The 17,509-nt window shown below is 41.6% G+C and overlaps 1 protein-coding gene across 1 annotated transcript in view; it reads right to left on the bottom strand.

Moving 5' to 3' along the window:
- Window positions 1-15,625, bottom strand: part of cnnm4b (cyclin and CBS domain divalent metal cation transport mediator 4b) — a 46,869-nt gene extending 31,244 nt beyond the window's left edge. The window contains exon 1 of the mRNA XM_023414385.2: window positions 14,201-15,625. Coding sequence (XP_023270153.1) covers window positions 14,201-15,614 — 1,414 coding nt within the window. The 5' untranslated portion in view covers window positions 15,615-15,625. The remainder of the gene's footprint in view (window positions 1-14,200) is intronic.
- Between the last annotated feature and the right edge of the window lie 1,884 nt (window positions 15,626-17,509).

The raw sequence follows: 17,509 nt of genomic DNA, 5'->3' as shown, positions 1-17,509 counted from the left end.
CCTCTTGACCCAGGCAAACACACAGCGCACATATGAGGATACACATGAAAGCAAAGGTTTAAACTGCCCTCTGTCTCACACGCAATTAGTTTGTGTGAACAGCAGGACAGGTGAAGGCGAGTGAGGCGACTTGATTCCTGAATACAGGAGGCACCTTTTTCACTGTCGGTCGAAACAACATTTAAGTCTCAGTTGTACCACACAAACACGTTTTATTCTTATTCTCCCCAAAACCACAAGCTGTCCCTTTGTGGTGAAGGATAAAACAAAAAAGAGGAAGAGGTAAAGACAGCGAAAATCACGAAGGTCCATCGACTGTTTCCAAAAAGAGAGCAGCAGATCAATGGGATTTAAAAAAAGAGCAATTAAAGGAAGACCAAGGGCTTTAAGTGTTTTTTCTTTGTGTGTGTGTGTGTGTGTGTGTGTGTGTGTGTGTGTGTGTGTGTGTGTGTGTGTGTGTGTGTCCTTGATGTCTGCCTGCTTGTCCTGGCAAAGTGGGCGCTGCTGGCACAATGACAAACGCACACTCCTCACGCTCTCAGCTTTGACCTTGCTCTGGTTTTTTACTACGCGAACGGAGCAGAGAGACTTTGAGGAATCCATTTCCCACCGGGCTGGCTTTATTGTGGGAGTCTGTCATCTGATGTGATGTCACGGCGCGAAATGGGCGGGGAGGTGGGCGGATGATGTACTGTGTATTTAGTCTGGATGTTGAAGTCTCAAGAGGAAGCAGCAGCGTGGCCCCGACATTCATCGTTGGCTGAGTAACAAGTCACAAACAGTTCAAACGGCTCTTACTGGGTTTTTTTTTTCTTTTTTCTTTTCGGAAAATCCATTTATCATTTCGGCTGTAACATGTCTGACACAATGACGAGTGTTTCTCACAAGTTCCCAGCACAAACTGGTGTTTTCAACAAGCTTGTTTTGACTGTAAAGAAAGGAAAAGAAGAAAACCAATCTGTGTTTGAGAAGCTGTGAACAACCAATCAACTCATCGTTCAAATCCAACATGGTAGACTGACTAACAGACCTGCAACTACTGATTATTTTAATTATCGATTAATCATTAGCCACAATAACAACTATAACAACAACGACAGCGGCAAACGACACCGGTGGAATCACGTTCAGAGCAATTTAATGAGTGACAGAAATACTGACGGCCAATCAAAACACATCATCAAAGTGACTTAATGTACGTTATGATTTGATGCTATACAAACAACACTGAATTGAAATTAATTGACCGGTGGCGCTCAGGAATATGAGGGTGTGTTCCTCACAGGAGGCTGGATTAGTAAAACATATTTTCTATCAGCTATTAAACACGGCCTACGTATTGAAATAAACAGCATCTCTGTCTCTCAACTGTTTTGTAATCTACTCGTATTCTTATTGATAATAAGAATGATAAATAAAAGCTAAATCAATAGTTTTATCAATGCTGTGTTTGCTGTTTCTGGCTACCTCTTTTATATTAAGCTAATTGACGGTATAGGAAACACTTTCAGGCACAGTGTAAAAGGTCATCAACATCCGACACAGCTGGAGCGCGCAGCGTGTGCTTAGCGCCTCTGTTTACAGAACAATATAGTTCATCAGTGTGGACGCTCACATCCTTATTGTTATAGGTATACTTATCTTTCCTGGTGAGCACGGCCCTTAAATGTGATAAAATTGGTGATTTCCAGAAGCAGTGGGTTAGACAGCGGAGTTTAGTGACATTATACATCGCAGGAGTGTGGGCACGGAGAAGAGAGAAGAGAATGAATGTAGCATTTTAATACATATAATATACCACCAGTGTGTATCACCCTAAATGCTTTACTACAAAAGACCCAGTAAAGACGTCATGACCAATGACTAATCCCATCTTTTTGGTCCTCACACTTTTTTCACTAAAGATTAATTTCTTGATGTCTTATCTCCAAACCCCAAAACCGTGTTTAATCAAAACTCACATCACATGACGGAGGAATAATATAATTTCACAGGGTCTTTGAGGTGTGATTTTGACAGGATGGAGAATGTTTGTCAACTGTGTCCCACGCTAAGAAAACCTCTGAGCACATTCATTAGATGATTGTTGTTCATTCCACACGAGATCACTGTAGCAACCAAAATAGAGACATCATGTAATGGAAAAGGCACTCTGTGTGTGTGTGTGTGTGTGTGTGTGTGTGTGTGTGTGTGTGTGACCTCTCCCTGTGGTGCTGAGTCAATATTTCAGAGGAAGTAGGACCCCAGGGGACATACTTACCCCCAGTCACTGCACAGTCACTTGAGAGTCTATTGACTTCTTCAGAGCATACATACTAACACACACACACACACACACACACACACATACACACACACACACGCAAGGAAGTTCAGCCAAATACATGCTGCTTTATGCGTTCAGTGTCTGACCCATGTCAGCTGAGTCTACAATTAAAAAACAAAAGCCCACAAAGTCGCCCAGCTCCTGTGCGCCCTTGGCTGCTGATTTTCAGACGAGATGTGTTTGTCACGAAACACGGCGCAGTGCGCTCACCTCAGGCCCAAGCAGAAACACACACAGCTGTCACTTATCAGCCTGAGAATCAGACATGACAGGAGAGTGTTTTTGGTTAAAATCCATCCCTCCGTCGGTTTACACAGTCAGGCTGTGAACCGAGGCGACAGTGGACACCGTCGGCGCTCCTTGACTTTGCAAAGTGTTTAGACTGGTCACCTCTGAAGTCACTCATGAGCACTCAGTTTATGAACCTACTTCTGTGTGATGACCTTGTATTAACTGCTCTTCTGCAAGTTTTCAAGCTTGAAATTGAACTTGGAATATCACTTGAGAGAATTTGAAAGTCAAAATAAAGTTAATAAAGTTAAAGGGTTTTAACCAAACCACCCACCCACACACACACACACACACACACACACACACACACACACACACACACACACACAAGCAAGCTACAGTGCAAGGCGTTGGCCTAACCATCAGGAGCAGCTGAAGTTCAGTGTTTTGCTCAATGACACATGGACATGAGGAGCCGGGGATCAAACGGCCAACCCAGTGATTAATAAAGCTGGATTGAAAAAAACGATTCTCCGATTTAAATCAATGTATCATTGTTCATTTGAATAATCAAATATCGATTCATAAAATCCTGAGATCGATAGGAGAGACGTGTGAAGCTGTAATGTGAAATCATTAATCAATTAAGCAGACTGTTTAATTTTCTGTCAATTGACTATATGATTGACTAATTGTTTCTGCTCTAAACCTACATATCTATCAATATCTCCATCTATCATTCTTACTATTGTCATCATCATCATCATCATCATTTCAAGCAGCCTCCTTCAGAGACAGTGTGTCTCTGAAGCTTCACTATAGGGACCAGCTGAAAGACAACATCCTCAGTCACTGGAGGCAGCCAGCAAAACAGAAGACTGATTTATAAAATCTACCTTCATTCAGTCCATGTCCTCGAAACAACTTGTACTTTTGTAGGAGGCTAAGGGATTTTGTTCTCAAGTAAAGAAAAAAAGTACCACAAAACGAAGACACAGCAAACTACATGAGAGCAGAGAAGAGTAATTTACCAAAATAGGAACAGAGAAACACATCGACCTTTGTCAAAAACACTAAACCCCGCTGAGCTCCAGACTGCAGCGTCTCTTTCTTTGACTCAGCACGCAGCGAAGCATTTACTACAAAATGAACAAAAAAAAAAAAAAACACCTTTCACACACAAAATTCCCAACATTTCTGAGTTTTCTGTGTGAAGTCTCCTTTGTTTTGTATCGAGTCCCTTCCACTAGTTGATTACCTGCCTGTGTTTTTAATATATGACATATCACTTGTCATATATCGTCATCGATTGAACTGAATCTATCCATCGCTGGTATTTATTTATTTCTTTATTTATTTTTGCACGACCCAGCAGGTCGGGTGACCTTCCAGGCTGTTTCTCTGCCCTCCGGCTCTTCCGTCACCAGCCTGTGAGCCGGCTCGTTTGTTGACATGAAACATCGGCAACAAAAAAGACGAGAGGGAGAGCGACGAGTCTGTATGGGAAAGGAATGCCACACGCATACCGCCCACGCACAAAACACAACCACCCCAGTCCACATATCAGCAGCACTGACCACAGACACCGACTGCAAAACATGCACGCTGGGAGAGGACGAAACAAAGACGCACGGCTGCAAATATGCGTGTGCAAGCTCATACATACATACATACACACACACTTGTGTAAATACAGTGCACACATACACAAAGGCTTGTTGTGCAGGACGGGTCAAGCTCTTCCAACCTGTTTTTCCAGCGAAAACTGGAGCCACGTGCAGATTGAGTTACTCTGATTTTAAGGAACAGCAGTAGCTGAAATGGTTTTATTTTTGCTTGGTGGATTAATTTACGATTATTTCAGGAACAAAACTTATTCACTGCGTCTCATATCGACATCCTCACCACTTTTGGCTGCATCAGAGGGCGATGAAAGGTTGAGGTTTTGGCTGCATTCAGCTGTACAGCGGCACAGCATAAAAAAAGAAAGTCCAGAGGAGGTGCGTTGGTGTGGACGCGCTGCCAAAGAGTCTCAGTGAGGAGGTGAAATATAAACCACAGATTTGGAGGTTTATCAGACACCAAGACAACGCACAGCAGTAGAGCAGATATCCTACCTGGTGTGAGCATGTGTATGTGTTTGATCGGCCACAGGATTGCACAAGTTGTTTGCTGGAGTTCTCAGCATCAGGATCCTGCAGTGCCAACACCGTGGGCTTATTGAAAAGAGAAAGGAGCTTACTACAGCTGAAAAGATTCATCAATTAATCGATTAGTCCTTTGACAGAGAATTGCCCTGCAACAGTTTTGATAGTCGATTAATACTTTAAAGTTATTTTCTTAAGTAAAAATACTGAATATTTAATGGTTCCAGCTTCTCGCGCTAGTTTTCCTGGGGTTTTGCCTCAATTAAAGCGGAAATTATTTTCTCGACAGTCTGGTCTGTAAAATTTCATAAAACTGGAAGAAGTCCATCACAGTTTTCCAGAACCAAAGGTTTTTTTTTGCAGCTCTACTTTTTCTTATGCAAACCAAGAAAATAACCATCAGATTAGTCAATGATAAAAATAACTGTTGTAGTTTGTGTTGTATTTTCTTTCTTGGCCGTTGGCAGTCGTACTATTGCCAGTTATGGTTGGTGAATCAGACCACAATGCTTTTTGAGCACCAACTGGATTGTGTCCATTGCACCACGCATCAAAAACTGCCAGCTGCTGAAAGTTGGCACCGAACGCTCAGACAGATTTTCTGATCAGATGTCGTCTGGCTTCATTCTCTTTGTTAGTTAGTTACTCATTTGAAGCTGCTGTTGCCTTGCGACAGAATGAAACCCTGTAGGTTTTAGCAGAAAAATATGTTTATATCCAGGCAAGTGAGTATAAATTTGATATGTTTTTGGTAAAGGCAGCAAAGCTTTGACACCAAACAGCCATCAGGGTCAAACAATTTAGATGAAACTCCGCCCTGTTTCCAATAAACCGCGACAATCTAAAACTAAAATGCCTCCAGCCTTATCTTCTCATTCCACTAATAAGTTTATATTAGACTCAGTGTTGTGTAATATGATGTGTAGCAAAACTTCAGTTAAAACAAATAGACAAGACAGATACGTGTGCCTGTGTTTGGGACATCAAGTCGTTTCTGCTGAGCTGCTCTTTTCTTCATGCTGACTGATATTATTGTGGCACATGGTCTGGTTGAAGTGTTGATATGAGACACACACACACACACACACACACACACACACACACACACACACACACACACACACACACACACACAAAACACAAACTAAGTTGAAGTTGAGAGGACTGCAGCTGCACTGTCAGCACTTTGAGCTTGAGTGACATGACAGGAAAAGAGAGAAACGCAGCAGGCGGCTGATAAGAAAACGAGAGAGAGAATCAGGGAGAGAAACACTGCTGATTGTACGAGTCCTGATGAGTGAAGGTTTGTATAGCATCGGTCCACACTAATGTTTACTGTGGTGTAATATATAGTAATTACTATTATTACGGTGAGACTGTTTCGTCAGCCACTGTTCACAAGGTCGAGAACGAACTTTCAATCTCAGCTCATCTCCAGGTTCATGGAGTTCAAAGTTCCTCTCTCTTCAGACATGTTTTAAACTATGTAAAATTAATCTGCTGTGATTAACATTCTGTTTAATGTGGTTTTCCCACATAAAACGTGAACAAAAAAAATCCCAAACTGCGGCTGGAGGCTCATTTCTCTTACTTCCTCATTGAGAAATCTTGTCCCACCCACCTCCGCTGCTCGAGACCCAGACTCAGATGAGGAGTCTTTTCACCACCAAAATCGGCGACTAGCAAACATATCAGTTAGCATAATTGGCATCTTTTATTTGTTTATGTTGCTTGTTAGCTCGCTCTCTGCGCTGACAAGGTTTCAGGTTTATTAAGCCCCGCCCCCTGTCCCAACAAGTTGACGGGATTGGTTCCTTGCTTTATATGACGTATGAATCCCTGGCTGTCTGAATCTGTTTTTATGAGACTGTCATTGGTTCACTGCAGTTCAAAGTGAAAATGCGAAGGCGTTGACTGATTATTACGCTCATGATATGTATTTGTAGTATATAATAACAACATCATTTGGATGCTAACAAGGTTAAAAGCGAGATCTTTAATAAAATGTCAATTTAAAAATCCACAATTCTATGAGAACCGTCAAACACCATCTGCTGAGGAAAACTGTGATATGACTGAGAGCTCCACAAGAGCTACTAAACTGACCTTGAAATGAGATTATTTTGTCAACTACGGATACAAGACTTAACCATCAATCTTGATGATTAATTTAATTAATTTAATTTAATTTTTTCTGCAATAACTGATGTGTTTGACTAACTGGGGGCAGTGGGAACCAAGTTGTGAACACAATATTGACATATTATCATGTCACACAGAAATACTATCATGTGTTTCTTGCCACCTGGTGAACTTAAGTCCAATATGTACTCTCTTTTGGTTCTGTTTTCCTGAACAAACTACTGAGGGATATACCTGGCTACTAGACGATACAGTGGATGTTCAGAGCTTTTTCACTGAAACCAGCCGCAGCCGAACACAACGCCACGAGAGAGTGAGCAAACAACAGTCATGTTGCCGGGCGGACATCTAAACAATGAGCTGAAACTCACTGTAAAGATGCGAGAAGCTGAGAGGAGTAGCAGACTCAATTCTCTGTAGCTTCAGCACTACGAACGGCCACTTTCACATTATTCACAATTATATACAAAAAATATATAAATTATAGTTGCTTTAAATGTCAGGAATTTAAGATTTTCATATTTTTTAAAGATCCCAGTTTAAAAAGTGGCAAAGAATGTGCGATGAGAGAAAATGTGCTCTGTGTTGGAAAAAATTAATTTGCTTTACAGCCTAAAAATAGCAACAGACAAAGGAAGAATATATTTTCTCAGCTGACACTGGAGCCATTGAAGAGATAAAAGAATGATCTGTCTGTGAAGCTGACGGTCTCTCAGATGAAGCAACTTTTTAAGTTTTGACGTGTTTCTGGAAACTGTCACATGTAACAGTGAAAATAATACTTTGGTTCCAGGCCTGAAATCAGTTATTCAGGTTTTGTCTTGCACAAATGAAATCAGAGCACCACAGAAACTTTAACAGTATCTTATAGTAGGCCCTGCAGTGTGTAGTCTCCAAACCCAAGCTGAGATAACGACTGCATCACCAGGGTTAATTTTTCAAACTAAAATAAAATTGTGTCAAACACAATTTGTCTGAAGTGCTAAAAATATTGTTGTAATGTTGTTGATGCCAAAATTATGACATATTCCTGAACATAGTGCAGACAAATCCCAGTTTGAGTGATCAGATATGAGGTTTAAGGTCAAAACTGAAAAAAGAGGACTCAAATTATTATCGAAAACGCAACATGGCCAAGTGAAATTGCAGGAGCCGCAATTTGTTTTATAAAATGCGTCACAACATACCATAAATGAAGTATTGAGATGCTACAGAGATGCCCTGGCCTACAAATCCTTTTCTCCAGATGCAAAGGAACATGTTTGTTTGGTACAAGCCTCAACAGAACTCACATCATCCTCATTTTTATATTTCTTTCAGTGAAAATTAAATGCAAAAATGACCATTTCCACTGAAACGTGACTCATATCTCCAAAATATCTGCCAAAATAATCACAATATGCTTATTGTTCAGCCCTAGTTTACACACTGAATATAAAAATCAACACCACGAATAATAATGAAAACAAGGATTTCACATATGAGCAGGTAATGGGAGTGGATAAGAGCTCAGACGTCATCTCCAAACTCCTGAACCTTTAAGAGCACAATGCGTTCTGCTGCAGACTGCACAGCCTATTTCCTGTTTCACAATTGTTCATAAACAGCTTTTAGTGAATAATTTAGAAGGGATCTGACAGTGTTTCCAACGTGTTCAGTTATCTGAAATATTCTTGTTTTGCCAGTCCTCCCATGTTTTCAACTTTACTGGCACACCTCCAGGCCTAATGTGAATTGTTGCATAACCTTTTAAATGCTTTCTGCAAAAGCGTAAGCGTCTCTGTTTCTTGCACCACAAAAGACTATTAGTATGTTAGCACATTCAATCGCTGCCAAGAGTGACTGTAACTGTTGTTCCCTAGACAGTCATTACAACACAAAAAAAAACAAAAACAAGGACAGATGGGCAGAGACTGAAAACAAAGGAGAACTGGAGGTAGCGATGGAGGACAAAGTGAGTGAGAGACACACCCATTGTACAAAAAGGAGGAGTGGAGATTCAGGTCTGCCCTGCGCGACCTTATCGGGCTGAGTTACTTACAGTTGTTAAACTCTGTGTTTTTACACTTAAAAAGAGGCAGAATTTATAACCACTGCTGGGAGTCAGGTTCAGGGTTAGGATCTGGGTTAGAGGTTGAGATTAGGTTCAGGTTAGATTAGATTAAGAGTTCAGACAGGGGGAGGCTGAGGAAGGAACGTAGTAACTAAGTGTGTGTGTGTGTGTGTGTGTGTGTGTGTGTGTGTGTGTGTGTGTGTGGCAGGGTCCAAAGGTCATGGAGGCCAATCTCAACCAGATCACATGACAGAGTGAACAGTTAGGTTTTGATTGAATAAAGACAAACCAGGTAGTGGGAAACAGACGTGCACATGTGTGGCCCACTACATTACATTATAATGTGATGACAGGTTTTTGAGATACACAGCTACCTAACAGACAAACGGTCATTAAACTGAAGCACACACAGCAGGGTCCTAAAGGCTGGGTGGGGTGGACAGATAAGTGCCCACAGACTGATAAAGAGCAGACAATGCAGACAGCGCCAGCAACCGCAAAACAAAACAACACGCTGGTTCATTTCCTGAGAAGCTGAACGTGTTGAAGGTTCGAATTGTGATGCTGTGTTTAGTCTTGATGTCTCGAGAGCTGCTTTCTGACTCACATCTCAATTAAATCCTTTCAATCAGAAAGGTGAGGTGGAATAAATGCACAGCATTCCCGACCTAAACAGGCGCTGGAGAAGGAGCTGTAGTCTCAAAATTATAATTATCACCCTAGAACACACATTTTATTTTATTTAAGATAGTCAAGGTGTTGCTATTTTAGTCAAATCAAAAACAACAGTAATTTTGCTCTTAAAAATCTCTAATCACAATTATTTTTTATATATTTTTAATTTAAAACTGGGATTACACCTGAATTATCTTCAAATATATCACTCAGACAAGACAGATTTACTTTGTCAAAAAAAACCATTTAAATCTTCATGAAATGCTCAAATCAAACATGTTTATAAGAATGATTTATTTATTTAGGGTTCCATGATCAATAAATGTACAAGGGATGGGTCTAGCACCATAGAGCAACTACTACACTGTTGGCTTATAAATATCCGTTGAGTCTGGGTTCAGTTTGAGGTTACTGTCATAACTTTAAAAAAAACTGTTGAAATCACTGCATTTAGATAAAAATTTACTAGTTTAAACGACGACTCTCGTCTTGTTTTAATTTAACACAACGCCATTTTGCTTGTGCTGTTTCGTCTTTGTTTTCACTATCAACGAGAAATAAAACGGGTAACGCTGGAACAAATGGATACAAGGGAAAGATTTTGTTACGTGTTTTTCCACTTGATCCCTATACCAGTATTATCACAGCAACACTGAGGCCCAGGGGCCAAAATGTAGGCCAATATAACACAGCACCTGAGGGTGCAGCATGTGACCGTCTGCTCAGGGAGTGCAGTGTGCGTCGTGTGACTTCATGGTTCACTTGTGTTTGTGTGTTTTCTAAATTACGCCTGATGTCCAGTGTGCATGAATTTAACCCTCACTGCATGTGATGATGATTGCTATCGACATTTTTATGATCAATTTTCATTAATTATACTTAAAAGAAACAACAGTAGTACTTTAAATAAACGTTAGTATGCTCTACAACATATTCCACTATTTTCCACACCCTCTTATATTAATATGTATATAAATAAAGTTTAGATTTTCTTTTTCTTTGATGTCTGCTGTTACTATTTCCTGTCAGTGTGTCATTAAAATTTCATCTCGTCTAATAAGGTCACTTCATAGTCCTTCTAAAAGGTCACATCATGTTGACTGAAAAGGCTGTTGAGCACGCACGGACACACACACACACACACACACACACACACACACAGAGCGGAGGAGAAATGTCAGACTATGCAGTATTGATGTCTGTCTCTATTACGACCAATTCAGGAGTGAACTTATCCCCCCCAAAAAGTCACCGGTTCAAATCCTAAAGTGAGTGAGTGGATTTAATTATATAGCGTTTAAAGAAACTTGTGTGCACACACTGACGCTGTTGGAGGCCATCGCCATGGTAACTGATGCCAAGTGGCAAGTGAGAGGAACTTGAGATGTAAGCGGGAAGTCGGGTAAGCGGAGAGGCAGGGGGTCGGGCAGGCAATCAAGCCTGTACTTTACTACAGGACCACAGGCTGCACAGTCACAGCGAGGCGGCTCATGTGATTAAAAAAAATATATATATTGCAACTTATTCGGAACTAAGTGTCCGATGATGTGTTTTATCTGTGAATCAAACAGCCAGTGCAAGCAGTTACCACATCTTGATGGTAGATTTCCAGTGAATGAATTTTTTAGATTTTGTGTGTCGCAGGATTTCTGAGATAAAAATCTTCTAGATACTCAGTGAATATATAGAAGACGAGCGTCAGGAAATAGATAACATCTGCTTTCGAATGCAGATGGCTCACCACAGTTTGCATCATCAGCCCTGTAATTCTTAACTAAGTACACAGTGCAGCCTCTCTATACATGAAGTGCCTCTCAAATGTAGAGATATCCATTCCCTTGTTTCTGGGAGGGGCAACTCCGGACCTTTGCCCTCCTCCTTATCTCCCCTCGTCACATTATAAGATTTATAATGGTACATTTTGACCAGTTGGATCAAAGATACCCCACCCAGTGTTACTCCTTGGCGCAGAGATCTTAAAACCACTTTGTTTCTAAATAATACACGCTGTTTTCCCTAACAGTTAGATCATCCTTCTTCAATTATTTACCTGTAGATTGGAAAGGCACAATAAGGTAAACAGTGCATAGCATACAGGACACTTATGGCATCAGGCTCCTCCTGGCTATGACTAATTTATACCCTTGTCATTATTCGGTAAGTTACGAGAGTGTATTATTATAAGCTGTTTACATCAGTTGCCTTTTTGAGCTATTTATATTCCTGCTCACCAGCGACAGGGCAGATCCTGGCCTCTCCACATGATGTCACATTATTAGACTTTTCCCGATCTGTAACATTTTTCTGCCATGCCTCATGGGTTACCAATGTCGTTCTCTTTGCACAATATATTTAAAAACATTAGGCTCCGAGCTGTTCGACAGCTGTTCATATGACGGTGCAGCTTTAAGGGGGATGTATGTCAGAAAGCAGTTGCATTGCCCAAAGCTTTGCAAAAGGCAGCAGCAAACCGAGTCTTATTCCCATCAAGGTGTTGCCTAAATTACTAAAACTGGACGACTCGGTGTCTAAATTCAACTGAGCTTACTTCAAATATGACCTGACTCTAACCAAGTAATCACATGATGCTCACTTCACATCTTAATCAGCTTAAACGACAGAACATTTACAAGTAATCTTTAGCAAAAGGAAAAAACAGACAGGCCTTGTGGAGATGTTGTTCATTCATTATCATTTTGAGCTCTTATTTCGTGTGTATATCTGATCACCAGTAATGAGAGGCTCTGAGGACTTTCTTCATTCCTCATGAGTGTATTCACAGCAACTGAGCGTATTCTCATAATTACTTAAAGAGTAAATCTCTCCGCCAAGCTTTGAGCCAATGTAGATCGTTTTCAACTCTATGGGTGTAGACGTGTGTGTGTCTGTGTGTGTGTGTCTGTGTGTCTGTGTGTGTGAACTGCAGCTTGTTGCCAAACCCTCCCACTTCGTCAGCCAAGCCTACTAAGATGAGCCGCAGAGCCATTTCTTGGCCAAATGTCACACAGAGCGTCGTGCATCACCACCACGACACCTCCAAAGCCAATTTACAGCAGCTGATCCGAGATCAGTGCGAAGTAACAGGGAAAGATGTGAACTAACGAAGAGACGAGTTATTCTGTTGGGATTACTTAAAAAGAAACGCTAAGTGCCAGAAAAGTTTGGTGAAATTTTACAGTCAGATACTGATGCCACTATGGACACACAAAGCCGAATCGCTCACTCCTCGCTGTGCTGAGCTACAGACTCAGCAAGTGTGTGTTTCTACTGTCTGTGACCTTGAGACGAGATGCCTGAGAAAGGAAAAATACATCCCTGCGGGGGATGGCGTCAGTGTGTGTACGTCCTCCTGAGAGAGGGGTGTGTGCACGTGTGTGTGTGTGTGTGTGTGTGTGTGTGTGTGTGTGTGTGTGTGTGTGTGTGTGTGTGTGTGCATGGAATGAGGAAAAGCAGCGAGTGAAATGGGGAAGTGTTTTTGATTTCACAGACCTGACCAGTGGTTACATTTCATTTCTGACGAAGCCTTGAGTCATTTTTTTGTCATGAGAACAGCTTTAGTGTATTTTCTGACAGTGTTAAGTGGTGTTTATATTTTGGACTGGAAGAAATAAACCTACTTTCTCATCAGTGACCCGACTAAGAATATCTACAGGCTGAATATAGTAAATGATGTGTCCCTCTGTCACTTAGAAGAAGTATTATTAGCACTGGAAGAATACACATACACAGTTTCTACCACTTATCTGCTTGCAAACAAAACAACAGCTAATGTTTTGGTTGTTCTACACTGTGTCACAGGCAGGATAAATCCCTACATCACTGATCCCTAAGATTTGTTGCTTCGCATACTCTACAGAGGTCAAAGGTCAAACTCTGCTACAACCTCCTTGTTTAAACACACCCTGACTTCTCACTAAACCAAACTTAACACGCTGTACTGCTGCTTTTCTGTGTTTTATGTAACAGTTTGTTCAATAAAATGTCATAAAATAGTGAAAATGCCTGTTGTAATTTTCCACAGCCCAAGGAGATTGTCCGCAGATGTCTCGTTTTGACCGAGCAACAGCCCAAAACGACAAAGCTGTTCAGTTTACCATCACATATGACCTAAAAAACAGGGATCAAATCCTGATATTTGAGAGGAAGGAATCAGCAGTGTGGCATTTTTGCTTTAAAAGAAGACAAAGCCGATTATTAGATTGTCAAGATAGTTTAAGATTAATTTCTGTTGATCAGTTAATCGATTAATTAAAAACTAAACTGCTCTGTCTCCATCACAATCACTGCAAAATTAGGTAATCTGATGAGGGGGGGGGGGCCTTACTCATTGTGACACATGCAAAATAAAAGGGAAGTCATACTAAGATAAAGGAGCAGAGGCCCTGACACACACACACACAATGAGCTTCATCCATATCTATTACACTTTTCCTTTGTGGTGCTGTCAGGATTTCAGATGTGTGCACTTTGACTAAATCTTAACACGCACAAATCTTGAGGGGAACTCTGTGACTTTTTCTGAGCCACAAATCTCTGCTGCCTGTCTCTTAAACAGCCACAAAATTAACTGTTCGCTTCACCACGTGTCACTAAATTGCATAACAGTGTTGTAAGATTTCCACAAACCTTTCTTGAACTCCTCCAGCATGGAGTCCAGCTTGGTGTCATGGAAGACAAAGTGGACCGGATGGTTGTAGAACTTGGTGATGGTCTTCAGGGTTGTGCAGTCGTCCGGGTCCACGAAGGCCAGGTCCTTGACGAACAGGATGTCCACGATGTTGGACCGCTCGTCCTCGTACACGGGTATCCTCGTGTATCCGCTCTCCATGATCTCGGACATGGTGTTGAAGTCCAACACGGCGTCGCTGTGGATCATGAAACAGTTGCTGAGTGGAGTCATGACATCCTCCACTGTTTTGGTCCTGAGCTCCAGCGCGCCTTGGATCATGTTGAGCTCCTCTTTCACCAGGTCGTTGTAGGGCTCGGTGACTTTCAGCATCTCCACCAGCTTCTCCCGGTTGTACACGGTGCCGATCTCCTGGCCGAGGACGCAGTCCAGGATCTTGCTGATGGGCCACGACAGAGGGAAAGTTAACAGCATGAACAACTTGGTGACCAGGATGGTGTTCGCCCCGACTGCCAGACCGTGCCGAGAGCACAGCGCCTGGGGGACGATCTCGCCGAAAATAACGATACCAATGGTGGAGGCGACCACAGCGCCGACACCGGAGTTGGTGAGGTCGTCCAGAAGGATGGTGAGGGTGGTGTTGACCAGGACGTTGCCGAGAAGCAGCGAGCACAGCAGGTAGTTTCCCTTCCTGCGGATGGGCTCGATCTTCCGCGCGTACTTCTTCTCCTTCTCGGTGCCGCAGCTCTGCACGATGCGGAGCTCCATCGGGTCCAGCGCCATCAGCCCCAGGTTGAGCCCGCTGAACATGCCGGACAGCACCAGCAGGAAGGAGATGAGGATCACCTGCAGCCAGATGGGCAGCAGGGACTTCTTCTCCTCCACCACCCGCAGTTTGCCGTCCTTATCGTCCAGCAGGTACCACTTCTCCTCCTCCTCCTGGGTGTCGCGGACGCACAAGCCGAACACCTTCACCACCTCGCTCTTGCGGAGCTGCTTTATCCGGATGCTGACAACCCCAGAGGTGTTTTGGTTGCTTACCTCCATGGGTGGCTTCACTACTATATCCTTCGTGTGTTCGGGACAAGTCCTATTGGAGGAGACCATGATAGCGTCGAGAGCATCGTCCTCTTTATCACTGGAGTACAGTTCCGTGAACCTGATGAGCGTCGAGCTGTTTGGGAACAAGTGGAGCCCGTAGAACCTGAAGAGGATGTCGCTGCCCTCGGTCACCTGAATAACCCCTCTCTCGGTGGTCTCCGCCGGTCTGTCGCTCCTCTCGAGCCTCATGCCGAGTATCCTGGTGACGCTCCTCGACTCCGAAACCCCCGCCTCGGCCTGACTGCCCGCAAAAATACAAAAAAAGACGAATAAAGTTAGCGTAAACCCCCGTCCAGTTACATCTATCGCCATGTTTGTTTCGCTCTCTGCGAACGGGGGAACTGACGTCACCTACTCGTCTCTACAAGCCCACCCCCCACCCTCATCTGCATACCCCGAAAATGTAGCCAATCAGTGACGGATACGTCACTAGAAAACTTTGACCGAGCCCCCTCAGTTTTAATTTTAAAGGTAGACTGGTAGTTTTTGATTTTAAGGTCGACCGTGCGGATTATTAAATTCCACTGACATTGGTTTTTACTCTGATTTATTTTCATGACTGGATTAACTTCCTCCTCCTCCTACCACAGGGGCAAAAACTTGTTGCTTTGCCCCTATTGACCCCCAATATACGTGGTGGTCATTGTTTCCCCAGTCACCCAGACACCAAACTGTTCCAAAAAATCAGAAGGAATAAAGAATCTGAATCAGAATACTTTATTTACTTCCAGGGGAGAAATTGATTAATTGAATTAGTTGATAAACATTAGACAACAATTTTGACTTTTTAAGCCAAAATATTGAAAAAAAAAATACTGGTACCAGCTTCGCAAATGTGAGACATTGCTAGTTTCCCAGTTTTCTCACAGTAAAGTCAACATCTTTGTATTTTTTGACTGTTGGTCAGACAAAACAAGCTATTTGAATATAATAAACGATAATAGCATTTTTCACTCTTTTCTGATATTCTAGCTCCTCAATAGTCATTCGATTTTATTAAACTATTTAATTTTTTAAAAGAGCTGAGAAATTTTAAATTTTGATTTAAATTGCAATTATTATTTAAATTAATCTCCAGGCATGTTCTAGGTCTTTATGGGATTAAACAAGGTGCATTTTACCAAACTGAACAACACATTTATTTTGATATGAAATCAGATAAAATGATACAACTTTTTGCTTATTGAGGTACTTGAGGTATTTTTACAGAAAAGTCAGATAATCAACTTATAAGTAAACCTGCTTTCTGTGGGACAGCATTAAATTCACATTTAGTGTATTAAATTAGTCAAATATGTGATATTTTTCATGAATGTTCAAGATTTAAGACATTCATAATTGGTGTAGTATATATTGATAACAACTGTGTAGTTGCTTTTGTTGATCCAAAACTTAAAAGTCAAAATTACATGTAAAACATGGAATCAGCCTAATAAATACTCACTGTGTGCAAGTTGTTTGGTAAACTCCATTCAAGGTTGCTAAAAATAACCCAAACTCCCAGAAAAAATACTATTCATATGACCTAAGTGTCCTCAAAGGTGGCTGTGGCCCAGTTTGACAGGGTTCACTCTCATTCTAATGGTTGCTTCGTGGAGAAAAAAGAAGTCACGTATTTATCAATCTCCTTAACTAATGACACTGTGGTCATTACTCAGGGATCACATGAATAGTAAGGCATAGGAATGGCATCAAAACCAATTACATAAATTACACGACCTGATTTACATGTAATCTAAAATTTGCATACAAAAGATGATAAGTTACAAAGACCACATGACAATGGAAACCATAATAACTGACCCCAACTCCCTGTTAGCGTCTCAAATTTACAGAGGAAGTTTTTGTGTGCATTTCTGACTTATGAGACACCTGTGGTAAAAAAAAAAAAAAGGACCATATGAACGTAGCCGCTGTGTTATTATTATTTTTTTAAACTTTGAATTAAAAAGATTGAAACATGAGGAACTATCAGAGTGAAAAGAATCATAAAACTCATTTTATTCTGAATCCTTTACTGAGGACAGAGGTCCCTCTTGTGGTCAAATCATGGACAGTGCAGACTGATGGACCACTGGGAAAATTGTGAAACTGATGATATTCAAATAGAAAGCAACTCAACATCCCCACACAGTATTAATGGTGCTTAAAATTGTGGTATGATGAATGTATATCGAATTACATAGTAATTAGTGTAATTTCTTACT

The sequence above is a fragment of the Seriola lalandi genome, unplaced genomic scaffold, assembly GCF_002814215.2.
Source record: "Seriola lalandi dorsalis isolate HSWRI2012SDOR001 ecotype SW California unplaced genomic scaffold, Sedor1 jcf7180002054524, whole genome shotgun sequence".
In the NCBI taxonomy this organism is placed as follows: Eukaryota; Metazoa; Chordata; class Actinopteri; order Carangiformes; family Carangidae; genus Seriola; species Seriola lalandi.
Note: the sequence above shows the minus strand (reverse complement) of the source record. Positions and strands in the feature narration are given on the sequence as shown.